The sequence below is a fragment of the Eptatretus burgeri genome, chromosome 8 (genome assembly GCF_056783735.1).
Source record: "Eptatretus burgeri isolate ZD-2024b chromosome 8, Ebu_testis_v1, whole genome shotgun sequence".
Classification (NCBI taxonomy): Eukaryota; Metazoa; Chordata; class Myxini; order Myxiniformes; family Myxinidae; genus Eptatretus; species Eptatretus burgeri.
Genome location: NC_140968.1, coordinates 15,621,262 through 15,639,715, shown reverse-complemented (window position 1 = coordinate 15,639,715; position 18,454 = coordinate 15,621,262). Strand labels below are relative to the sequence as shown.

Genomic DNA, 18,454 nt, shown 5'->3' with positions numbered 1-18,454 from the left:
TTTTTGCAATTTTGACAGCCTCGTGACGTTGACCTCGACCTTGGACAACCTTGAACGTTATATCGTTGTGCATGTCTCATCGACCTCTATCCATTCCACTATTGGTTATTTGTCTCCACTCAGTTTGATTGTGGACGGACGGACGTACGTACGGACGGACAGACGTATGGACGGACGGACAGACTTCGAGACTGGGGTTATTAGGTCATCTGTACTGAGATGATAGAGATGACCTAAAAAATAATTACAAAGTTGATTTCACAATTGATAATTCATTTCGAGAGTTATTGGGTATCTCCTCAAAAAAGATTGAAATGAATGGAATTTTTTACAGTGATAATGTCATTCAAATATCTTCAGGTATAAATTCAGTATTTGTTTACTGTGATTTGATTGATGGTGCTTATAATGATGGAATACGGACAAATACAATATTTTCGTTCGGTGCATACTCAACCCCAATTGGTTATAAATTCAATATGGAACCCAAAAAATCTGGTTAATCAGAAATACCACATGCATAGTAAATTTTAGGATAACCGACTAAGATAATTGTATTTTTTTTATGGAGAACTTTTCTCCATCAGAATTAATCTACGTGAAGTTTTCCAATCAATAAATATGATGGTTATTGTAAGGAAACACGATTTGGGAAATACAAAATATTTACAGGGGATGGGATGTTCCTTTCTATTCAGATAACGATAAGATAATTCCTTTGTACTATAAGGGTGAAGGTATAAACCTGAGAGACAATGGGGTGTGGGACATCAATTTAGAAATAAATGAGATGGGATAACTTCATTGATACTCTAATAGGTGGACGTTCCACCATTTTTAAACATAAAGATCTAATTGGTTCAACTGCTTCTGCCATGGGAAATGTAGCGGGTGCTACAAAGCGTATAAAAGACGCCCAAAAGGAATCCCATAAATTGCAAGCAATAAAATAAATTAAGAAAGGTAAAACTCAATTGTCTCCCGAAGAACGACAGAAAAGAATTCAAAAAGTCAGATCGGGGTTTGAAAAGTTTTAACGTCATTGTTTGTTTTTTTTTTTTTACTAAATAAATACAAGTATGAAAGCAATTGATAGCATCTATGATTTAGATGATACAATTATCATCTCAAACTCCACGAAAAAAAGAAGACTACTTCAAGATAAATGCTATAACAGGAACAGATTGGAATACAAATGGAACAAAAAGATTTGAATAAAATAATCAACAAACTAATTTGAATCTCGCCGATAGGTGAATTTTCATTCACTAAGGCTGCTCAAAACACAAATGCGACACTCGTAAATGATTTCTTCTGGAAAACGTTTGCTAGTGTTCGTTTGTAAATGGGAACACAAGAAGTTGAAGTGGTTGATTATGTGTCTGCTGCATCTGAAATGATGAAATTTACACTATATTCATTTAGTGATTAAATGGGTAAGTGCGGTGCAAAGCTTTTATTCATGATACGACAATGGAAACAAAGGCAGACCCCAGTTATATTCAAAGAGAAATAATGTATAACGATGATGCAAAAACAGAAAATAGTTTTACCATGGCAATTCCCCTTAATGGTATATTTGGATTTTGTGATTATGCTGAAGTTCTGCATGAACTTAAAATTAGATTTCAACTACAAAGGAATGATAATGAAAATAGATTACTTTTTGGTGTTGGGAATACTTTTGGCACTCAGAAGAGATTTGTTTTTGATGAAATGAGTTGGTATATTGGTGAATATTCTCCTAATCTTAAAAGAGAAGAGAAACTGAATAGAAGACAACTCAAAGAAACCACTCAATGTATCATACCTCAAAAGAAGATGTCAACATGTTAAACTAAACCAAACCACCTATACGTGGAATTTGGGTGTTCTCGAAGGAAAGCCATGATACCTGAGGCTCATTTTAAATAAACCAAATTGAGGTACTGCTACTGATTAGAACAATAAACTGAGTGATAATGCTGAGGTGAAACAACTTCGGGTTTCTCTGGATGGAACATTTTATCCACGAGATAGATTGGAAATTGATTGAGAAAAAAATTATTATGCTGAAGCAGACAAGTCTTACAAAAAGGTCTGTGAAAGCAATGGTAATATATAAGACATTTTGGATATGGTAGCATAAAATAAAATAAAAAAAACTTTATTCAATCCATGCGATTGACCTGAGCACTCAAAAGGAGTGCTCAAAAACAGAATTACAGATTAATACAGATAATGGTGCTATGATTAGTCTCACATAATTTTTTGTTCAATAAATGAGAAGTGCAGTGCCAACTGGTGTATATGTTAATCAAATCAATCTTAATAAACTATAATATTGTATTAAAAATCAAAAGCCTTGTATGATTAACATTAATCCAATTCACAAAAAGGAGCTGAAAGAATTGATGTTTTGCTCACAAGAGAATAGGTGAAAATCTTGAACGATACTGGCTCACTTAAAATTAAAATGTCAAAAAAAAATGTTGAAGAAATATTCAACAAGAGAGATGAGTGGAGGATTTCTCCCATTTCTAATTCTTTTATTTGCTGGTTTAAGTGTGGCTGGCGCATTGACGGGTGGTATTTCAACAGCGGTGAAAACTGCCAACAAAAGGAAGGCACAAATAAGGCTCAAAATGATTTGGAAAGAAAAAAAAATTGGAGAAACAAATTAGTGGAAGTGGTGTAATTGTAGATTTTGCTGAAAAATCTTGAGAGCCTACCCGATAAAGCAAGATTGTTAGTTGGAGATATGCTTTCTTCTATCGCACAAGCTGGTGTAACATGAACTAAAAGGGTAATGGATTATATCTCTCATCAGTAAATGAGCATTGATGAGTGGTTTTAAAGAATTTGGAAAGAATACAACATAAAATATAGAACTTGTCAAATGTTGTAAAACAATATTAAAAATTTTGGTAATGTGGTTATTTGTATGAGAGATGAATTAATAAAGTTAACAAATACACCAATACAAAGAGCATTATTATGAATTTAGAAGATAATAATGGGAATGGTTCTCATTGGGTTTACATTTATTATAATAAGGACAAATATTATTTTGAGAGTTATGGTCTTCCACCACCTGTTAAAGTGATGAAATTTACAGAATGATGTTTATCAAAAATTTCAAATCCACAAATTAAATACCACTGTTGTGGTAAATTATGTCTATTTTAAGCTTGGGGGTATGATAGGAATTTCAACTGAAGAATAATAAAAAAAATTTATGAAGGTATTTTTAATCGAATATATATGACTGATGTTAGAAAAGATGGTTCTACCTTTGGTCTAACCCAATAGTTAGATATTGATTTGACAAATTATGTCAAATGAAAGGCATAGGTTAAATGACAGAAATATAGTGCAAGAAAAATATTAGAATGAAAATGAAACTTCTCAATTAAAAAATTATCCAAGCCCGACTTATGCGAATGATGGTGAGATGAAGTGATTTATCACAATATATACCCTTAAATAAAACGGCTGTGCATTCCAAAGATACAGAAATGTTGATTTTATCTCCAGGTCATACATTATTCAAAGTTCCAATTGAAATTAAATTGTATATAGAAGGGTGTATAGTTTTTATGAGAATAGAACCTTGGGGGTATGATATGAAAGATTTAGGGTATAATTGTTCATTTAAAATAAACCAAGAACACCTGAAATAATTAAATGAGTATCGTAAGGAAGAATATTATCCACTTCGTGCCGATAATGAGAATTCTGGAAGCACCGCTCGTAAATAACAAATAAAAGAACTTAATAAGGCTAAAATCAAAAAAACGGTTTTGCAGTACTTTATACAATGAAAACACAAAGAACAGGATTTTATATCATAAGGAATACAAACTCATTTAACAATTGGAAGATGGAAGGTATTAGCTGTCATCATATTAATCTATCATATATTTCTGATACATAAATGAGAGCAAGAAGGCTTCAAGAAAAACATTTCCTTGTCCAAGTATACCTACAACAAAAGGGTATTTGCATTTTAACAAATATGTTCTGCAAGATAAGAATGGTGGGTTTTCAATAAAAGATTGGCTTTATACCGATGTTAATAAACCGCAAGTTGGGATTTAACAAAAATGTTAAAAATGAAAAGGTTTTAAAGTTGATAAAATACAAGGCTCTTTTGTAAATTCAGAAGAAATTTTATTGGTTTCCTGTTGTAAAAAAAAAATTGGAATCAGGAATATTGAGAAATCCAGATGAATATATGTATGATATTCTATGGGGAGATGGTTCAAGGGTTGAAAGAGATGTTGATGAGACAGAAGAAAAGGAACATGTTAAAATATTAAATGGAGAGGAAATTTGGGAAAGGTTAGAGAAATCAAACCAATAATTTTCAAAGATGGATATAATGATTAAAACGAGTGTTTTGGGTGAAGAAGAAGAAAAAAAAACCTCACAATCAGATAACATACTCCTTCCTTGGCACACCAGGACTCTTATCCACTTTAGGCTTTCATCTACAGCTTAATAGAGTACAGCTCTCCTATCTGGGCTGGCTTCCTTGGCTCACATCTTGCTCAGTTTGAAGTCGTGGAAACGAAGGCTTTGAAGATCATTGGAATCTCTCACAATGAAGCTGAGTCTGTGGGCCTATCACTTCGCCATCACCAATGGTCGGTGTTCTCCATCTTCTTCCAACTCATTTCTGGTCTTGCATCCTCCAGCCTCTCCACGCATCCTCTCCTCGGAATGTGCAGGATGCACACAGTCTACCAGTAACCCCCTCAAAATGAAACTGCCAAAATCCAGAACCACTGCTTACCTCCAGTCATGTATTCCTCTTTTCCCATTCCACACTCTCTTTAATCCGATTCTTCCCAACACATCTTAAAGACATCTGTTCACCACTATCTCAAGTCATCATCAATGCAAAACCATGATCTTTCCGACACACATGTTAAATAATCCCCCACCACTTCCAAAATTTTGCTTGTCCAACTTGTCCACCCCTTATATTGTCCCCGACCCCTCATCGTTATGTTTCAATCACCATCTATTTTACCCCAACACTCTGCTGTTGGCATTTCCACTTTTTACTACTGTTCCCTTTGTTATGTTGTGCCAAGGGATGAATGAACATTCTCCTCTTTCTCAGGTGCAAAAGACACAGTGAAATGAGTGAAGATCGAAAGACAGTGGGTCAGAATGATAGAAGACTTAAAATGGTGCATTGCCTGTTGAAAACACAGGAGGGAAGATGAGGATTGGACTACCACTCATCCTTTGACTTTTCCCCTTGGATAAGCACATGCAATGCTCACATGTAGTGATTGTGAAAAGCATCAGTAATGTAGATGGCATCCAGACCAGGGCTTTTGAATTTGGCATCTTGGCAAGCATTTCATAATTTTCTGTTTGGCAATTATCACTTGAGGAATATTCTCTCCATGTTGCTTCTTCTTTTTTAAGTTTTGCATCTATTCGACCTTCTTGTTGCATTCTTTTCAGTTTTCATAAATCCCTTTCCAAAACTAGTTCATCGTTTTCTGAGGTGGAGGGATTGCAAGTCTGCTTTAATTTCCTTAGATTTTGATTCAATCTTATGAGTAATTTTTCAAACTGCTGGTCTTTTATTCTGTCATTTACTTCATTTTCGATTCTCATTGATTGTTATCTCTTTTGTATTTCAAGAGATGGGAGGAAGCTCTCCCAGAACTCAAAATCTCCACCTCCTTTTTGGTAAACGATCTTCATTTGTGAATCAAACTGTGAAATGTCGTTCTCATTGCCTCGTTCCAAGGACTCTTTTCAAAATCTTTACTGAACCTATGACAGCCTCCACTTGTAGCCCATTTGGAATACTATTCCCAGAATGATTTTTAAGAGCTCAGTAAGGGTTTTCTTTATCATTCCTCTCGCTCCGACTATCAATGGTATAATTTCAGCTTTCTTCAATTTTGAAATTAGAGAAACTTTCTTTCCTCTTGACCTAATTTTTTAGATCCTGGTATTTGGTCATTTTCCTGATTTCTGTGGAATTTACTCCAAAATCATTGGGAAATGAAACCTCAATGAACGATGCTGACTTTTTCTTTTTGTGTTTGAGGACTATGTTTGGATGCAATGCTTTGTTTGTGATGTCCACACTTCACATCCTTCTCTTGAAGGCATTCGTGTAGTGTTTCTGATCTTGAGCATTTATGATGACTCGTTCTCCATCCCAATAAATCAGACCTCTTCTTAGCCATTCCAATGAGCCTTCCTTGTTGATCCATGTTTTCTGAAGCTCTTTTTTTAAAATATTTTTGCTCTTTTATCATTCTCCCATTTGTCAGTGTATATCTGCTGATATTTATTTTTGTCGTTTTTCTTTTTTTTTTCTTTGCAATCTTTAGGGCTGTGTTTGTTTCTTTCGTTTTGCTGTGTAGTTGTCATAATTTGCACCTGCCTTTTGAAGTTTGTTGTGAAATGGATTAAGGATCCCTTTTCTGGTTTGTTGTTTTCTTGCTCATGTACAAATCTCATGCTATAGTCTGTTAAGATTTTCACATCCTCTGCTAATCCAACACATGATGTTCTGTGCGTTTGTTTTAGCTCCATCACACTGCCTCCTCCTCGTATCGAGAAGTAAAACCTCGGTATGCATTGGTTTTTGGAGAATATCTTGTGAAAAGTTAGGAGCTTTCTTGTTTTGGTATCGAAATAGCTGATCTCCAATTGTGGCCAGTTCATAATTGCACAGCCATATTGGAGTACCAGCACTGCAAGTTGATTTATTGCGTTGGTTTTGTTCATTGGAGAGAGGGATGACTTCAGAATTAGCCATATTCTGCGTATCGCTTTGCTGATTATTTTACACATTATTGTGTGTTGTACCTGGGGGCTTTTTCTATTCCTTGGTATTTGTACAGCGTTTCATTTTCTCGTTCCTGTATTGTTGTCTGTTCATTTTGCATGGATTTTTTGGATGCTCTCCTGTGTGGATCCTCATATGCATGTTCAAATTGCCTTTATGAGAGAAATCTTCATCAGATATGGAGTATTTGTGAGGTTGCTCTGCTGTGTGGATGCTCATATGCTTATTCAAATGGCTTTTAAGAGAGAAACCTTTATCACATGTGGAGCATTTGTAAGGACGTTCTCCTGTATGGATCCTCATATGTATTTTAAAATTGCCTTTTTCAGAGAAACCCTTATCACATATGGAGCATTTGTGAGGTTGCTCTCCTGTGTGGATCCTCCTGTGCTCATTCAAATTGCCTTTTTGAGAGAAACCTTTATCACATATGGAGCATTTGTAAGGTCGCTCTCCTGTGTGGATCCTCATATGCGCATTCAAATGGTCTTTAAGAGAGAAAGCTTTATCACATATGGAGCATTTGAAAGGACGCTCTCCTGTGTGGATCCTCATATGTATTTTCAAATTGCCTTTTTCAGAGAAACCTTTATCACATATGGAGCATTTGTAAGGACGTTCTCCTGTGTGAATCCTCACATGTATTTTCAAAATGCCTTTTTGAGAGAAACCTTTATCACACATGGAACATTGGTAAGGACGCTCTCCTGTGTGCATCCTCATATGTATTTTCAAAATGCCTTTTCGAGAGAAAGCTTTATCACAAATGGAGCATTTGTAAGGACGCTCTCCTGTGTGGACCCTCATATGCTTATTCAAATGGCTTTTAAGAGAGAAACCTTTATCACAGACAGAGCATTTGTAAGGACGCTCTCCTGTGTGGATCCTCATATGCCTATTCAAATCGCTTTTCAGAGAGAAACCTTTGTCACAGATAGAGCATTTGTGTGGGCGTTCTCCTCTGTGGGTCCTCATGTGTATTTTGATGTTTCTTGGTGAAGTAAAATCTACACTGCATATATTACACATTTGCCTTTTGATAACCTTTTTGCGTTTGATTAATTTAATATTAATCTTTGTGTTGTTTTCACCAGATGTAGACTTGTATTTTGAAGGTTGCGAGTCTTGTTCTTGGGATTGTTTCTTCAAAATAGACTTCTTCACTCTCAAGCTGCTCCTGGACCTTATCTGCCCAACTGGACTCCTTGTTTGTTCTACAAAAACAAAGAACAAGTTATTTTAGATATTTTCTTTTATGTCAAACTCAATTTGCCACATATTTAACGATTTCAAAAATTTTATAAACCCTGCATTCAAAATATTGAATGTTCATTTTGTAGGTTTCTGCTCACTTGTTGCAGAACAGACAGTACTGCCCTTTGTCAAATGAACATCGGAATCTTCCTTAACAGAAGCATAACTTAAAGTTTCTGAGACAGATGCACTGTTGTGTCATCTGGATTTCAAATTTACAGGATGGACATCACCTGAAAATAATGAAGGACATGAAGTTTAAAACACTATCAAACACAAAATCTGGTCAATTGGTAGTATGCAATAGACATCACTTCCGCTGTTAGAATGAGCCTCCATAATGCTGCCGCCATTACGGGAGATGAATGAAGGCAATTACGAGAAATATGCAATATATATATATATATATATATATATATATATATATATATATATATATATATATATATATATATATATATATATTATACGAGGTGTGTTCAAAAAGTATCCAACCTTAATTTTTCGTGCGTAAACAAATGAAGCTAGGGAGGCGTGGTTTGGTGCACTTATGTAGGCGATCCTAATCCGTATGCGTGAATATGTTCCCGCCTGCAGAACATCAGCCATGGCTCAGAAAGTGCCTGAAAATCAAGTTTCATTCCACTCATGGGGGTGGGGGGGAGGGGGTAGACAAAACTTTCATAATATGATAGTATATACCCAAATACATACGTATGCAAAAGTTCTCCACTCAAATAGCTGCAGTTATTGTGTATTTTCATCTTGAAAATCGATGCATTCGCCACGCTCTCTCATTTGAATTTTCTCCACACGGATCACGTGTGGGCCACGTGACGCATCGACAGCCAATAGATCGGCTGACATTGTATGCAAATTATGTCAGACTGTCATGTGCCAGCTACGTTGTCCAAGATGGCAGCTTCCTGCAGAGAGGAAATCACCAGCAACTGATCGGCGATTTTTGATGCATATGGCCAGTGAGGACGCTCCCCCGTGTATTATTCACCAGGACAATGTAGCGAACGAAGAAGTAAAACGTTTTACGTCTGTAAGATGGGATAAATGGAGAGAAAGTGTCAACAACTGGCTCGTCTCAGACGGTCACAAACGACGTTTAGCCGAGAGTGCCGGCGCGGGAGGACTAACTTCGATCATGGGCCTATTGTACCCGGAGTGCCGGTGTAAAGATTTCAAGCTACCCCCCTTTCAAGTTACCTCCCGGTAATCTGAAATCGATTTCAAGTTACCCCCGGGGGTAGCTTAAAATCGATTTCATCCTACCCCCTACGATTTCAAATTACCCCCCTCAAAACATTTATTTATGTGTTTATTTACAAAAAAATAGTAATTTAGTTGATATTGAAAACGAATTAGGGAAAAACCATTGACCACGTGACCGCCTTTAAAAAGTTTACAATGAATTTTGATTTTATTATGAATGATTTTATTTTAATATTGTTATTAATTGAAATCATTATTTCTCATAGTTAAAGGTTTTGCCACATTTTTATGAAATCCTTCTTCGATATAGTTGATACAAATAGACATACTGGTATATCTTTTTAACCAACTCAGACTCTACTTCCAATTATGGAAACAACACAATAAAATCAATGTATAAGAAAGGCAATGAAAACAGCTTATTTTAAATTCACAATTTCGTTGTGGTGGTGCTGGTAGTCGTATGGCAGCTTCGCTGCCGGGGTAGCTCTCATTTCTTGAAGCGCGACTGTGTTGCTGATGCAGTGCCCCTCTACCAGTACACACACTGGAACTGGTACTCATTTCGCCAACCTCGAAAGGATGACATGCTGAGTGCGTAGCCTGGTGTTGGCTCAGTGGTTCGGGTGGTGGCTTGGGATCCTAGGGTCCTGAGTAGTGGTTAGGGTGGCAGCTTAGGATCCTAGGGTCCTGAGTTCAAGCCCCGTCGGCCGCTGAATTAATGCACCGGGGGGGTTGACTCAGCCTGTCATCCTTCCGCGGTCGGCAAAATGAGTACCAGTTGCAGTGTGTGTACTGGTATAGGGGCACTGCATCAGCGACCCAGTCACGCTTCAAGAAATGAGAGCCACCCCGGAAGCTAAGCTGCCATACGACCACTACCACAACGAAATTGTGAATTAAAAATAAGCTGTTTTCATACATTTATTTTATTGTGTCGTTCGTGACCGTCTAAGACGAGCCATTTGTTGACACTTTCTCTCCATTTATCCCATCTTACAGACGTAAAACGTTTGACTTCTTCGTTAGCTACATTGTCCTGGTGAATAATACACGGGGGAGCGTCCACACTGGCCATATTCATCAAAAAATCGCCGATCAGCTGCCGGTGATTTCCTCCGTGCAGGAAGCTGCCATCTTGGACAACTTAGCTGGCACATGACAGTCTGACGTAATTTGCATACGATGTCAGCCGATCTATTGGCTGTCGAGGCGTCACGTGGCCCACACGTGATCCGTGTGGAGAAAATTCAAATGTGAGAGCGCGGCGAATGCATCGATTTTCAAGATGAAAATACACAATAACTGCAGCTATTTGAGTGGAGAACTTTTGGATACGTATGTATTTGGATATATACCATCATATTATCAAGGTTTTGTCTTCCCCCCCCCCCCCCGATGAGTGGAGCGAAATTGCACGATACAGCTTACGGCTGACGGCCTACTGTCAGTCGCCGACAGACCGCCGATGAGTGAGGAAGTGTAAGTGAGCGCAGTCAGTTCACTGTGGTCTCATCGCCACTGATCACTGTGTTGAAGAAGTTGGGATCGCTGTTCACAGTCTCCAGCATGTCCTTTGCGATCTCCAAACGGAATTGCTTCTGCTCGATCGTTATCAGCTTTGGCACGAACTTCACTGAGATTCTCCTTAAGCCCAAATCCTCAGTCACAATGGAAAGAACGGATCCAATGCTGACGTACGCCTCGTCCGCAAGTTCTCTGATCGTGGTTCGACGATCCTGCATCAGCAGGGTCCTCACTTGGTCAATGACGATCTCATTTCGGGATGTTGATGGCCTACCATAACGTGCTTCACTTTCCACTGATGTGCGACCATCTTTGAAGTGGTTGTACCACTCTTTTATCTGTGGTGCCCATTGCTTCCTTCCTGAAGGCCTGTTGAATCTTGCAGATAATTTCCACTTGGGAATCGCCAAGCTTTACACAAAATTTGAAGCAGTAGCGTTGTTCAAGTTTTCCATCATTTTGACAAAAACGAAAATCCGACGATGCTCACTTACACTTTGTCACTCATCGGCGGTCTGTCGGCGACTGACAGCTTCTGCATGCGGGAAAATATTCACGCATACATATTAGGATCGCCTACATACGTGCACCAAACCACGCCTCCCTAGCTTCATTTGTTTACGCACGAAAAATTAAGGTTGGATACTTTTTGAACACACCTCATATACAATAAAACTTCCTCCAATGTGGCTTCCTCGGGCACCGTTTCCAATTTACACGCTCAATTAAATGTGTCAAAACCTCCCCAACGCGAGGGTGTGTTTCACATTTATGTGACCATAGCTGGTGTTTTCCCCAAGGTTTATATTGTTCCAGGCCGGGGGTCAGTTGAGAAGACCTCCAGGGGGGGAAGCTATCTTGGCTCCCACCAGACTCCCAGGAATTGCAGGCCGTCGCACACGGATAATTCCGTGACGCGACAAGTCACTAACCGTCCGTGAACGCCAATAACTCAACCACGTGACTTAGGATCCTCCGTCTATGGGTTAACCAGGTTACCTAATTAATCACGTGACACACCCTCGGTATGCCTTGTCCGAACCAGATCACTTTACCGTATCAGATGCAGCCAAGCGACTCTGCCAAGGACGTACAGGCTAAAATGAACGGATCATTGGGAATAAAATCCTGGCTCGGCTAGGATACGGACCATGCTGGATCAATGAAAGAAAATGACAAAAAAAGAGCTGGGAACATTTATACAAAGGATTTATTACAGGCAGGTGAGGAAAGCTATGCGGTACAATGAATAGTTTATTGTGTGGAAGATAGCAAGAAACGTGAGAGGTGCGACAATACAAGCAACAAACAAAAGCAGGCACAGAGCAGAGTTATCCTGATGTAACTCTTCCAGACTCTAAACTTAAACATAGGACAGGCGCCATCACACACACACACACACACACACACACACACACACACACACACACACACACACACACACACACACACACACACACACACACACACACACACACACACACACACACACACACACACACACACACACACACACACACGAAGAGGAGTTAATGAAGAGAAAAAGGAGAGGAGATGAGGATAACGGTCTCTCAATACCTTGCACAATTGCCCGACCACGCCGCCAGTACATTTTAGGGGGATGCTCCACTGGGCAAAACCTCCCTGAGAGCTGGCACCTCCTCTCCCACTTCGTAGCACTTCGTGCAGCTGGCTTCAATCCAGAGAATAGGGTGTGACTGTCAGGCATGAAGGAAGGACTTTGGGCAGAGTCCGAAGCAGCGAGTGGAGAAAGGCGGAGTCCGAAGTAGCGAGTGGAGAAAGGCGGAGACCGAAGCAGCGAGTGGAGAAAGGCGGAGTCCGAAGCAGCGAGTGGAGAAAGGCGGAGTCCGAAGCATTGAGTGGAGAAAGGCAGAGTCCGAAGCAGTGAGTGGAGAAAGGCGGAGTCCGAAGCAGTGAGTGGAGAAAGGCGGAGTCCGAAGCAATGAGTGGAGAAAGGCGGAGTCCGAAGCAGCGAGTGGAGAAAGGCGGAGACCGAAGCAGCGAGTGGAGAAAGGCGGAGTCCGAAGCAGCGAGTGGAGAAAGGCGGAGTCCGAAGCAGCGAATGGAGAAAGGCAGAGTCCGAAGCATTGAGTGGAGAAAGGCAGAGTCCGAAGCAGTGAGTGGAGAAAGGCGGAATCCGAAGCAGTGAGTGGAGAAAGCCGGAGTACGAAGCAATGAGTGGAGAAAGGTGGAGTCCGAAGCAGTGAGTGGAGAAAGGCGGAGTCCGAAGCAGTGGGTGGAGAAAGGCGGAGTCCGAAGCAAGTGGGTGGAGAAAGGCGGAGTCCGAAGCAAACGGGCAGATCAGGTGGGTGGGTGGAGCCAGCGACGAGGCGGTGAAGAAGGGCAGAGTCAGCAGTGACCTGGTGAAGGAAGGTGGGGGCAGCAGATGGGGAACGCACGAACGGCCCCACGATTCGTTCCTTTATAGACTCTGTGGTGCGGAGTGGGGTGACGACCCAAAGCGATGTGTCATCACCCAAATCGGGGGCTCTGGTTGGGCCCTGGCCAGCACATGGCCCAACCATGATGGCTGGAAGCGGCTCCACTTTACAACCGGCAAGATGATTCTAAGCTGCAGAACCGAACTCCCGGGCCGTCCACGGTGACCGGCGGTTAGTGCAAGTAAATGGGCTGCCTGTCCATATGCCATGTGGGCCGAGCCGCACAGCATGCCTCCGACTGGCAACAACCTCGCCAGGCGGAGAGGCGAGAAGACGTCTGCGGGAGACACTCGTGGTTGCCATTGAGCATGCGGTCATTTATCAAAAGCGGTGGTGTGCGTGGCACCAGCCCTGATCTGTGTCAGGTATTGAGGGAAAAGATTGGATATAATTATTAGATGCAGGTTTGGGTTGAAAAAGAATATAGACAAAAGTATTAAATGTAGACTTCGATGGAAAAGGGTATAAATAATACAGAGTATACAAAAATGAAATAGAGATTCGGATTGAAAAAGAGTGTGCCGTGTGCGTACTGGACTGCGTTGGCATTTGGTGTTGTTTTTTTTTTCCATGGCTGTCCGAGCACAGTGCCTAATGGTTTTCATGAGGACCCATTTTTACAGTAAAGGGTGTGGCCGCAACTTGGATTTACCTCAGGAATAGAGAAAAAGAGTCAGAAATAAGTTATAGATATAATCAGATCTATGAGATCTACACAATGCACTTATCCCGTTTGTCCCAATAGACAAGAAGGAAGGGTCGAACTGTATGTATATTTATGAAATAACTGTCTGGGGACTACTGTATGATGGATACCATTGCGTTGGAGGGATGCGGTTCCCAGAACTGCAACAATATGTGTGTGTGTGTGCGTGTATACGAAGTGTGTTCAAAAAGTATCCAACCTTAATTTTTCGTGCGTAAACAAATGAAGCTAAGGAGGCGTGGTTTGGTGCACGTATGTAGGCGTTCCTAATTCATATGCGTGAATATTTTCCCGCCTGCAGAAGTTGTCAGTTGCCGACAGACCGCCGATGAGTGAGGAAGTGTAAGTGAGCGCCGTCGGATTTTCCTTTTTGACAGAATGATGGAAAAACTTGACAACGCTACTGCATCAAATTTTGTGTAAAGCTTGGCGATTCCCAAGTGGAAACGATCCACAAGATTCAACAGACCTTCAGGAATGAAGCAATGGGCACCACACAGATGAAAGAGTGGTACATCCGCTTCAAAAGATGGTCGCACATCAATGGAAAGTGAAGCACGTTCTGGTAGGCCCTCAACATCCCGAAATGAGATCGTCATTGACCAAGTGAGGACCCAGCTGATGCAGGATCGTCGAATCACAATCAGAGAACTTGCAGACGAGGCAGGCGTCAGCATTGGATCCGTTCATTCCATTGTGACTGAGGATTTGGGCTGAAGGAGAATCTCAGTGAAGTTCGTGCCAAAGCTGCTAACGATCGAGCAGAAGCAACTCCGTTTGGAGATCGCACAGGACATGCTGTAGACTGTGAACAGCGATCGCAACTTCTTCAACACAGTGATCACTGGCGATGAGACTACAGTGATCCGTCATTTTGTCAAAAACGAAAATCCGACGGCATTCACTTACACTTCCTCACTCATCGGCGGTCTGTTGGCGACTGACAGCTTCTGCAGGCGGGAAAATATTCACGCATACGAATTAGGATCGCCAACATACGTGCACCAAACCACGCCTTCCCAGCTTCATTTGTTTACGCACGAAAAATTAAGGTTGGATACTTTTTGAACACACCCCGTAAATATATATATATATATATATATATATATATATATATATATATATATATATATATATATATATATATATATATATATATATATATATATATATATATATATATATATATATATATATATATATATATATACAGCTCTGGAAGAAAAATAAGAGGCCACTCCAAAATATTTTTAAATTAGCATCTCTTCATGTATGGCAGCCATTCCATTCCAGTGTCTGTTGAATTCCAACACAGGCACACTACTAGGGGAAACTTACACATGATGGCACACGAAAATTCGACGACTCAGGACGAGTCTGTAAAAAGGGGAGGGCGTAGTGTTACGGCTGTGGAAATTCGCAGAACACCATAAAGATCTGTAGTTCAGTTAGATCGATAAGTCTGTGTTCAGTTAGATTTCCCCACCGTTATTTAATGGGTTTATTCATGTCGCAGGGCTGTGATCCTTTGAGATAGTATTTTTCTTTTCCTATCGTTATTTTGGACCAACCACATTTCAACCACCAACCACGGCAACCACGGTCAACACCAGCCACGATCGCCTCAAACCACAGCAACCACATTTCAACCACAAACCACAACAGCCACGATCACCTAACCGCCTTCCCCGCTGCCGATCCCCTTCTCCACACGCCACATCACAACCCTCTCCGCTCATGTAAACCGTCTCTACGAAGCGAAGGAAAACAAAGGAACATCGATGGCGCACGGATTTTCCCGCCTTGTTATTCCCGCCTGTTTTCCCCGCGCTTTAGTGCGGGGGAGGGGCGATGCGGGTCAAAGGTCAAAGGTCATGTGAAGGAGGGGCCTGATTTTGGGGTAATGAATCTCCCTGGACCTGTGCCAAGAAAGATTCTCTCGGCCCCCGCGAGGCGCGCGGGGATGTAGGCGAGAGGGCACGCCCCTTTTCTGGAAGCTTCCTGCAGGAGCTGGAAGGTGGGCGGAGTGATAAAAGGGGAGGGGCAAGGCGTTGGAACGGAGGAATATAAGGGTGTGCAGGATGCCAGTTCGTATGGTTTTTCGTGGTGGTCGTCTTCTTCTTCGCGGTGGTGCGTGGGGATTTGTTTTGTCTTCTTCGGTGCGGTGCGTGGGGCTCTGTTTTGTCTTCTTCTTCGGTGCGGGGTGTGTGTTTTTCGGCGGTGCGTGGAGCTTCTTCTTCTTCGTCGTCTTGGTCTTCGGAGAGTCTTGGGTTCGATGGTTCGGGTCGAGTTGTCGGAGCTCGCAGTCGGTGGGGAGTCCGGGCGTGGCACCAGGGACGCGGACGGGAGGCGCCGCTTTGCCAGCTCCGTCGCGCAAGCCTGCGCATCCGTGTGGAGAGCGCTGGAGAGAGCTCGCCAGCTCCGTGGAAGGCCGAGCTCAGCCGCGGCTGTCCTAGCTGCCGTGGGGGATAGACGTCGTGACTCGCCCACCATTGCACCACGAGGGTGCAGGTAACCTGCAACGGTCTCATGGGATTCGTTCGGTCTGCCAAGTCCCATGCCATAAAGGTCTACAGACCCTGTCTGACTCCCCTGTCTGTGGGGGTAGTCTTTTATTTTCCTTGGGTTTTGCTTTCGAATGAATGTTGGTGGTGCCGTGTCCTGCAAGTAAAAACTGTTAAGTGACTATATAATTGCTTATAGCCGGTTGTAGTGCTTTCACCTTGCTCGTGTCTTTGTCCCCATCCCGTGCATGATTATTTGCCTGTATACGTGTTTTTGAATACCTGCATTGATTGCATGACTGTACATACGTGCATGTGTGTAAAATAAATGTACCCCGTTCGTTGCGTCCTCCTTTCTCCCCATTGAAATGCCATCTTGCATTGCGGAATAATAGTTGGGGTTGTTAAATACCCGTTAAATAGAATCGGATCCGGTGAGGTCGGGCGATAATACCCGCTTGGTTATCACTGCAGAACGGAACGGACCGCTTGAGCGGTTCGTGTCCAAGCCGACCTGCGCCGAGGTACGGTCTCCCGGTAGGCTACCCGCGCAGGTACTTAGGTATATCGATATTCGGCGATTGACCCTATTTTGCGCGGGTAGAAAATTGGCTAGGCCGTGGTGGGGTTGAAGACCCACCTGTGACAGGGTTCCGGCGTTGTTCCGGAAGGTCACGACTGAATTGTCCGTCCGGTGGGCGACGCGGCTGCTATTAGGGAAAAGCGGTCGCTCACATGCCGATGGGCACGAATTCATAACAATATATATATATATATATATATATATATATATATATAGAAAAATATGTATATATAAAGAAAAATATGTATATATATATATATATATATATATATATATATATATATATATATATATATATATATATATATATATAGAAAAATATGTATATATAAAGAAAAATATGTATATATATATATATATATATATATATATATATATATATATATATATATATATATATAGAAAAATATGTATATATATATAGAAAAATATGTATATATATATAGAAAAATATGTATATATATATATATATATATATATATATATATATATATAAAAATATGTATATATATAGAAAAATATGGGGGCCGAGAAAAAAGTGACGACTTGCGCGTATGTGAACATTCATGATGACTGTGGGGTGAAGGATAAAGTCGCACGTGGCCTGGACACGTATGTGTGAGAGGGCGCAACAATCTGTAAGCCGGCTATTGTACTAAAAGGAAAACACAATCCTCGGGGCATAGGTTGGGGGTTCATTGGTGAGTTGGAAAGTGATCAAGCAAAGCTGGAATTCATGAATCAGTTGATCAAAAGAAAAGACAATGAACAATTGTAAGCCAACTCATCTACCATCGGTGATGCAATGTCGACAAATTACATGACACACAGTAATCATGGTGTTGACTACCACTGCGCAGTTATAAATAGCCTATCACTGGCGGTGTACACCAATGAGCACGCATCACGATTCCATGAAATCGGGCTTCTCACCAGGCAGCAGTTCCATGTGACGAGTTCGGCATGGTAATTTACTTGAGTTTCCATTACGCCGGAACGGACAACATCTGATAACTTAGACAAAGTGACGACTTTGAGATGACGACTTACAGACGTTTTTCAAAGGGATTCAACATTAGATAAATTCGGGACTTTTTGACGCTGCCGACTTAGGCGAAGTGACGAGTTACACACTGCCGACTTACACGTAGTCTACTGTATATATATATATATATATATATATATATATATATATATATATATATATATATATATATATATATATATATATATATATATATATAGTTACAGATCTGGAAACCATTTGCATTAAACATACAGATGTCCCAAAAGTCAGTTATGTCGTTAAGTATGTGTGTCGTCAGATCCCCTTCCTTTTGTCTTGTGGGAGAATCAAAGGCATACATTGCAATTTCTTTTTAG

General features: G+C 40.9%; 1 protein-coding gene across 8 annotated transcripts in view; it reads right to left on the bottom strand.

Moving 5' to 3' along the window:
• Positions 1-4,130: 4,130 nt before the first annotated feature.
• The window catches only part of LOC147021186 (uncharacterized), a 53,558-nt gene continuing 39,234 nt past the window's right edge, over positions 4,131-18,454 (bottom strand). For all 8 annotated transcript variants that reach the window (XM_085893670.1, XM_085893677.1, XM_085893672.1 and 5 more), the window contains one exon: positions 4,131-8,025. In XM_085893670.1, coding sequence (XP_085749796.1) covers positions 6,845-8,025 — 1,181 coding nt within the window. In that variant the 3' untranslated portion in view covers positions 4,131-6,844. The remainder of the gene's footprint in view (positions 8,026-18,454) is intronic.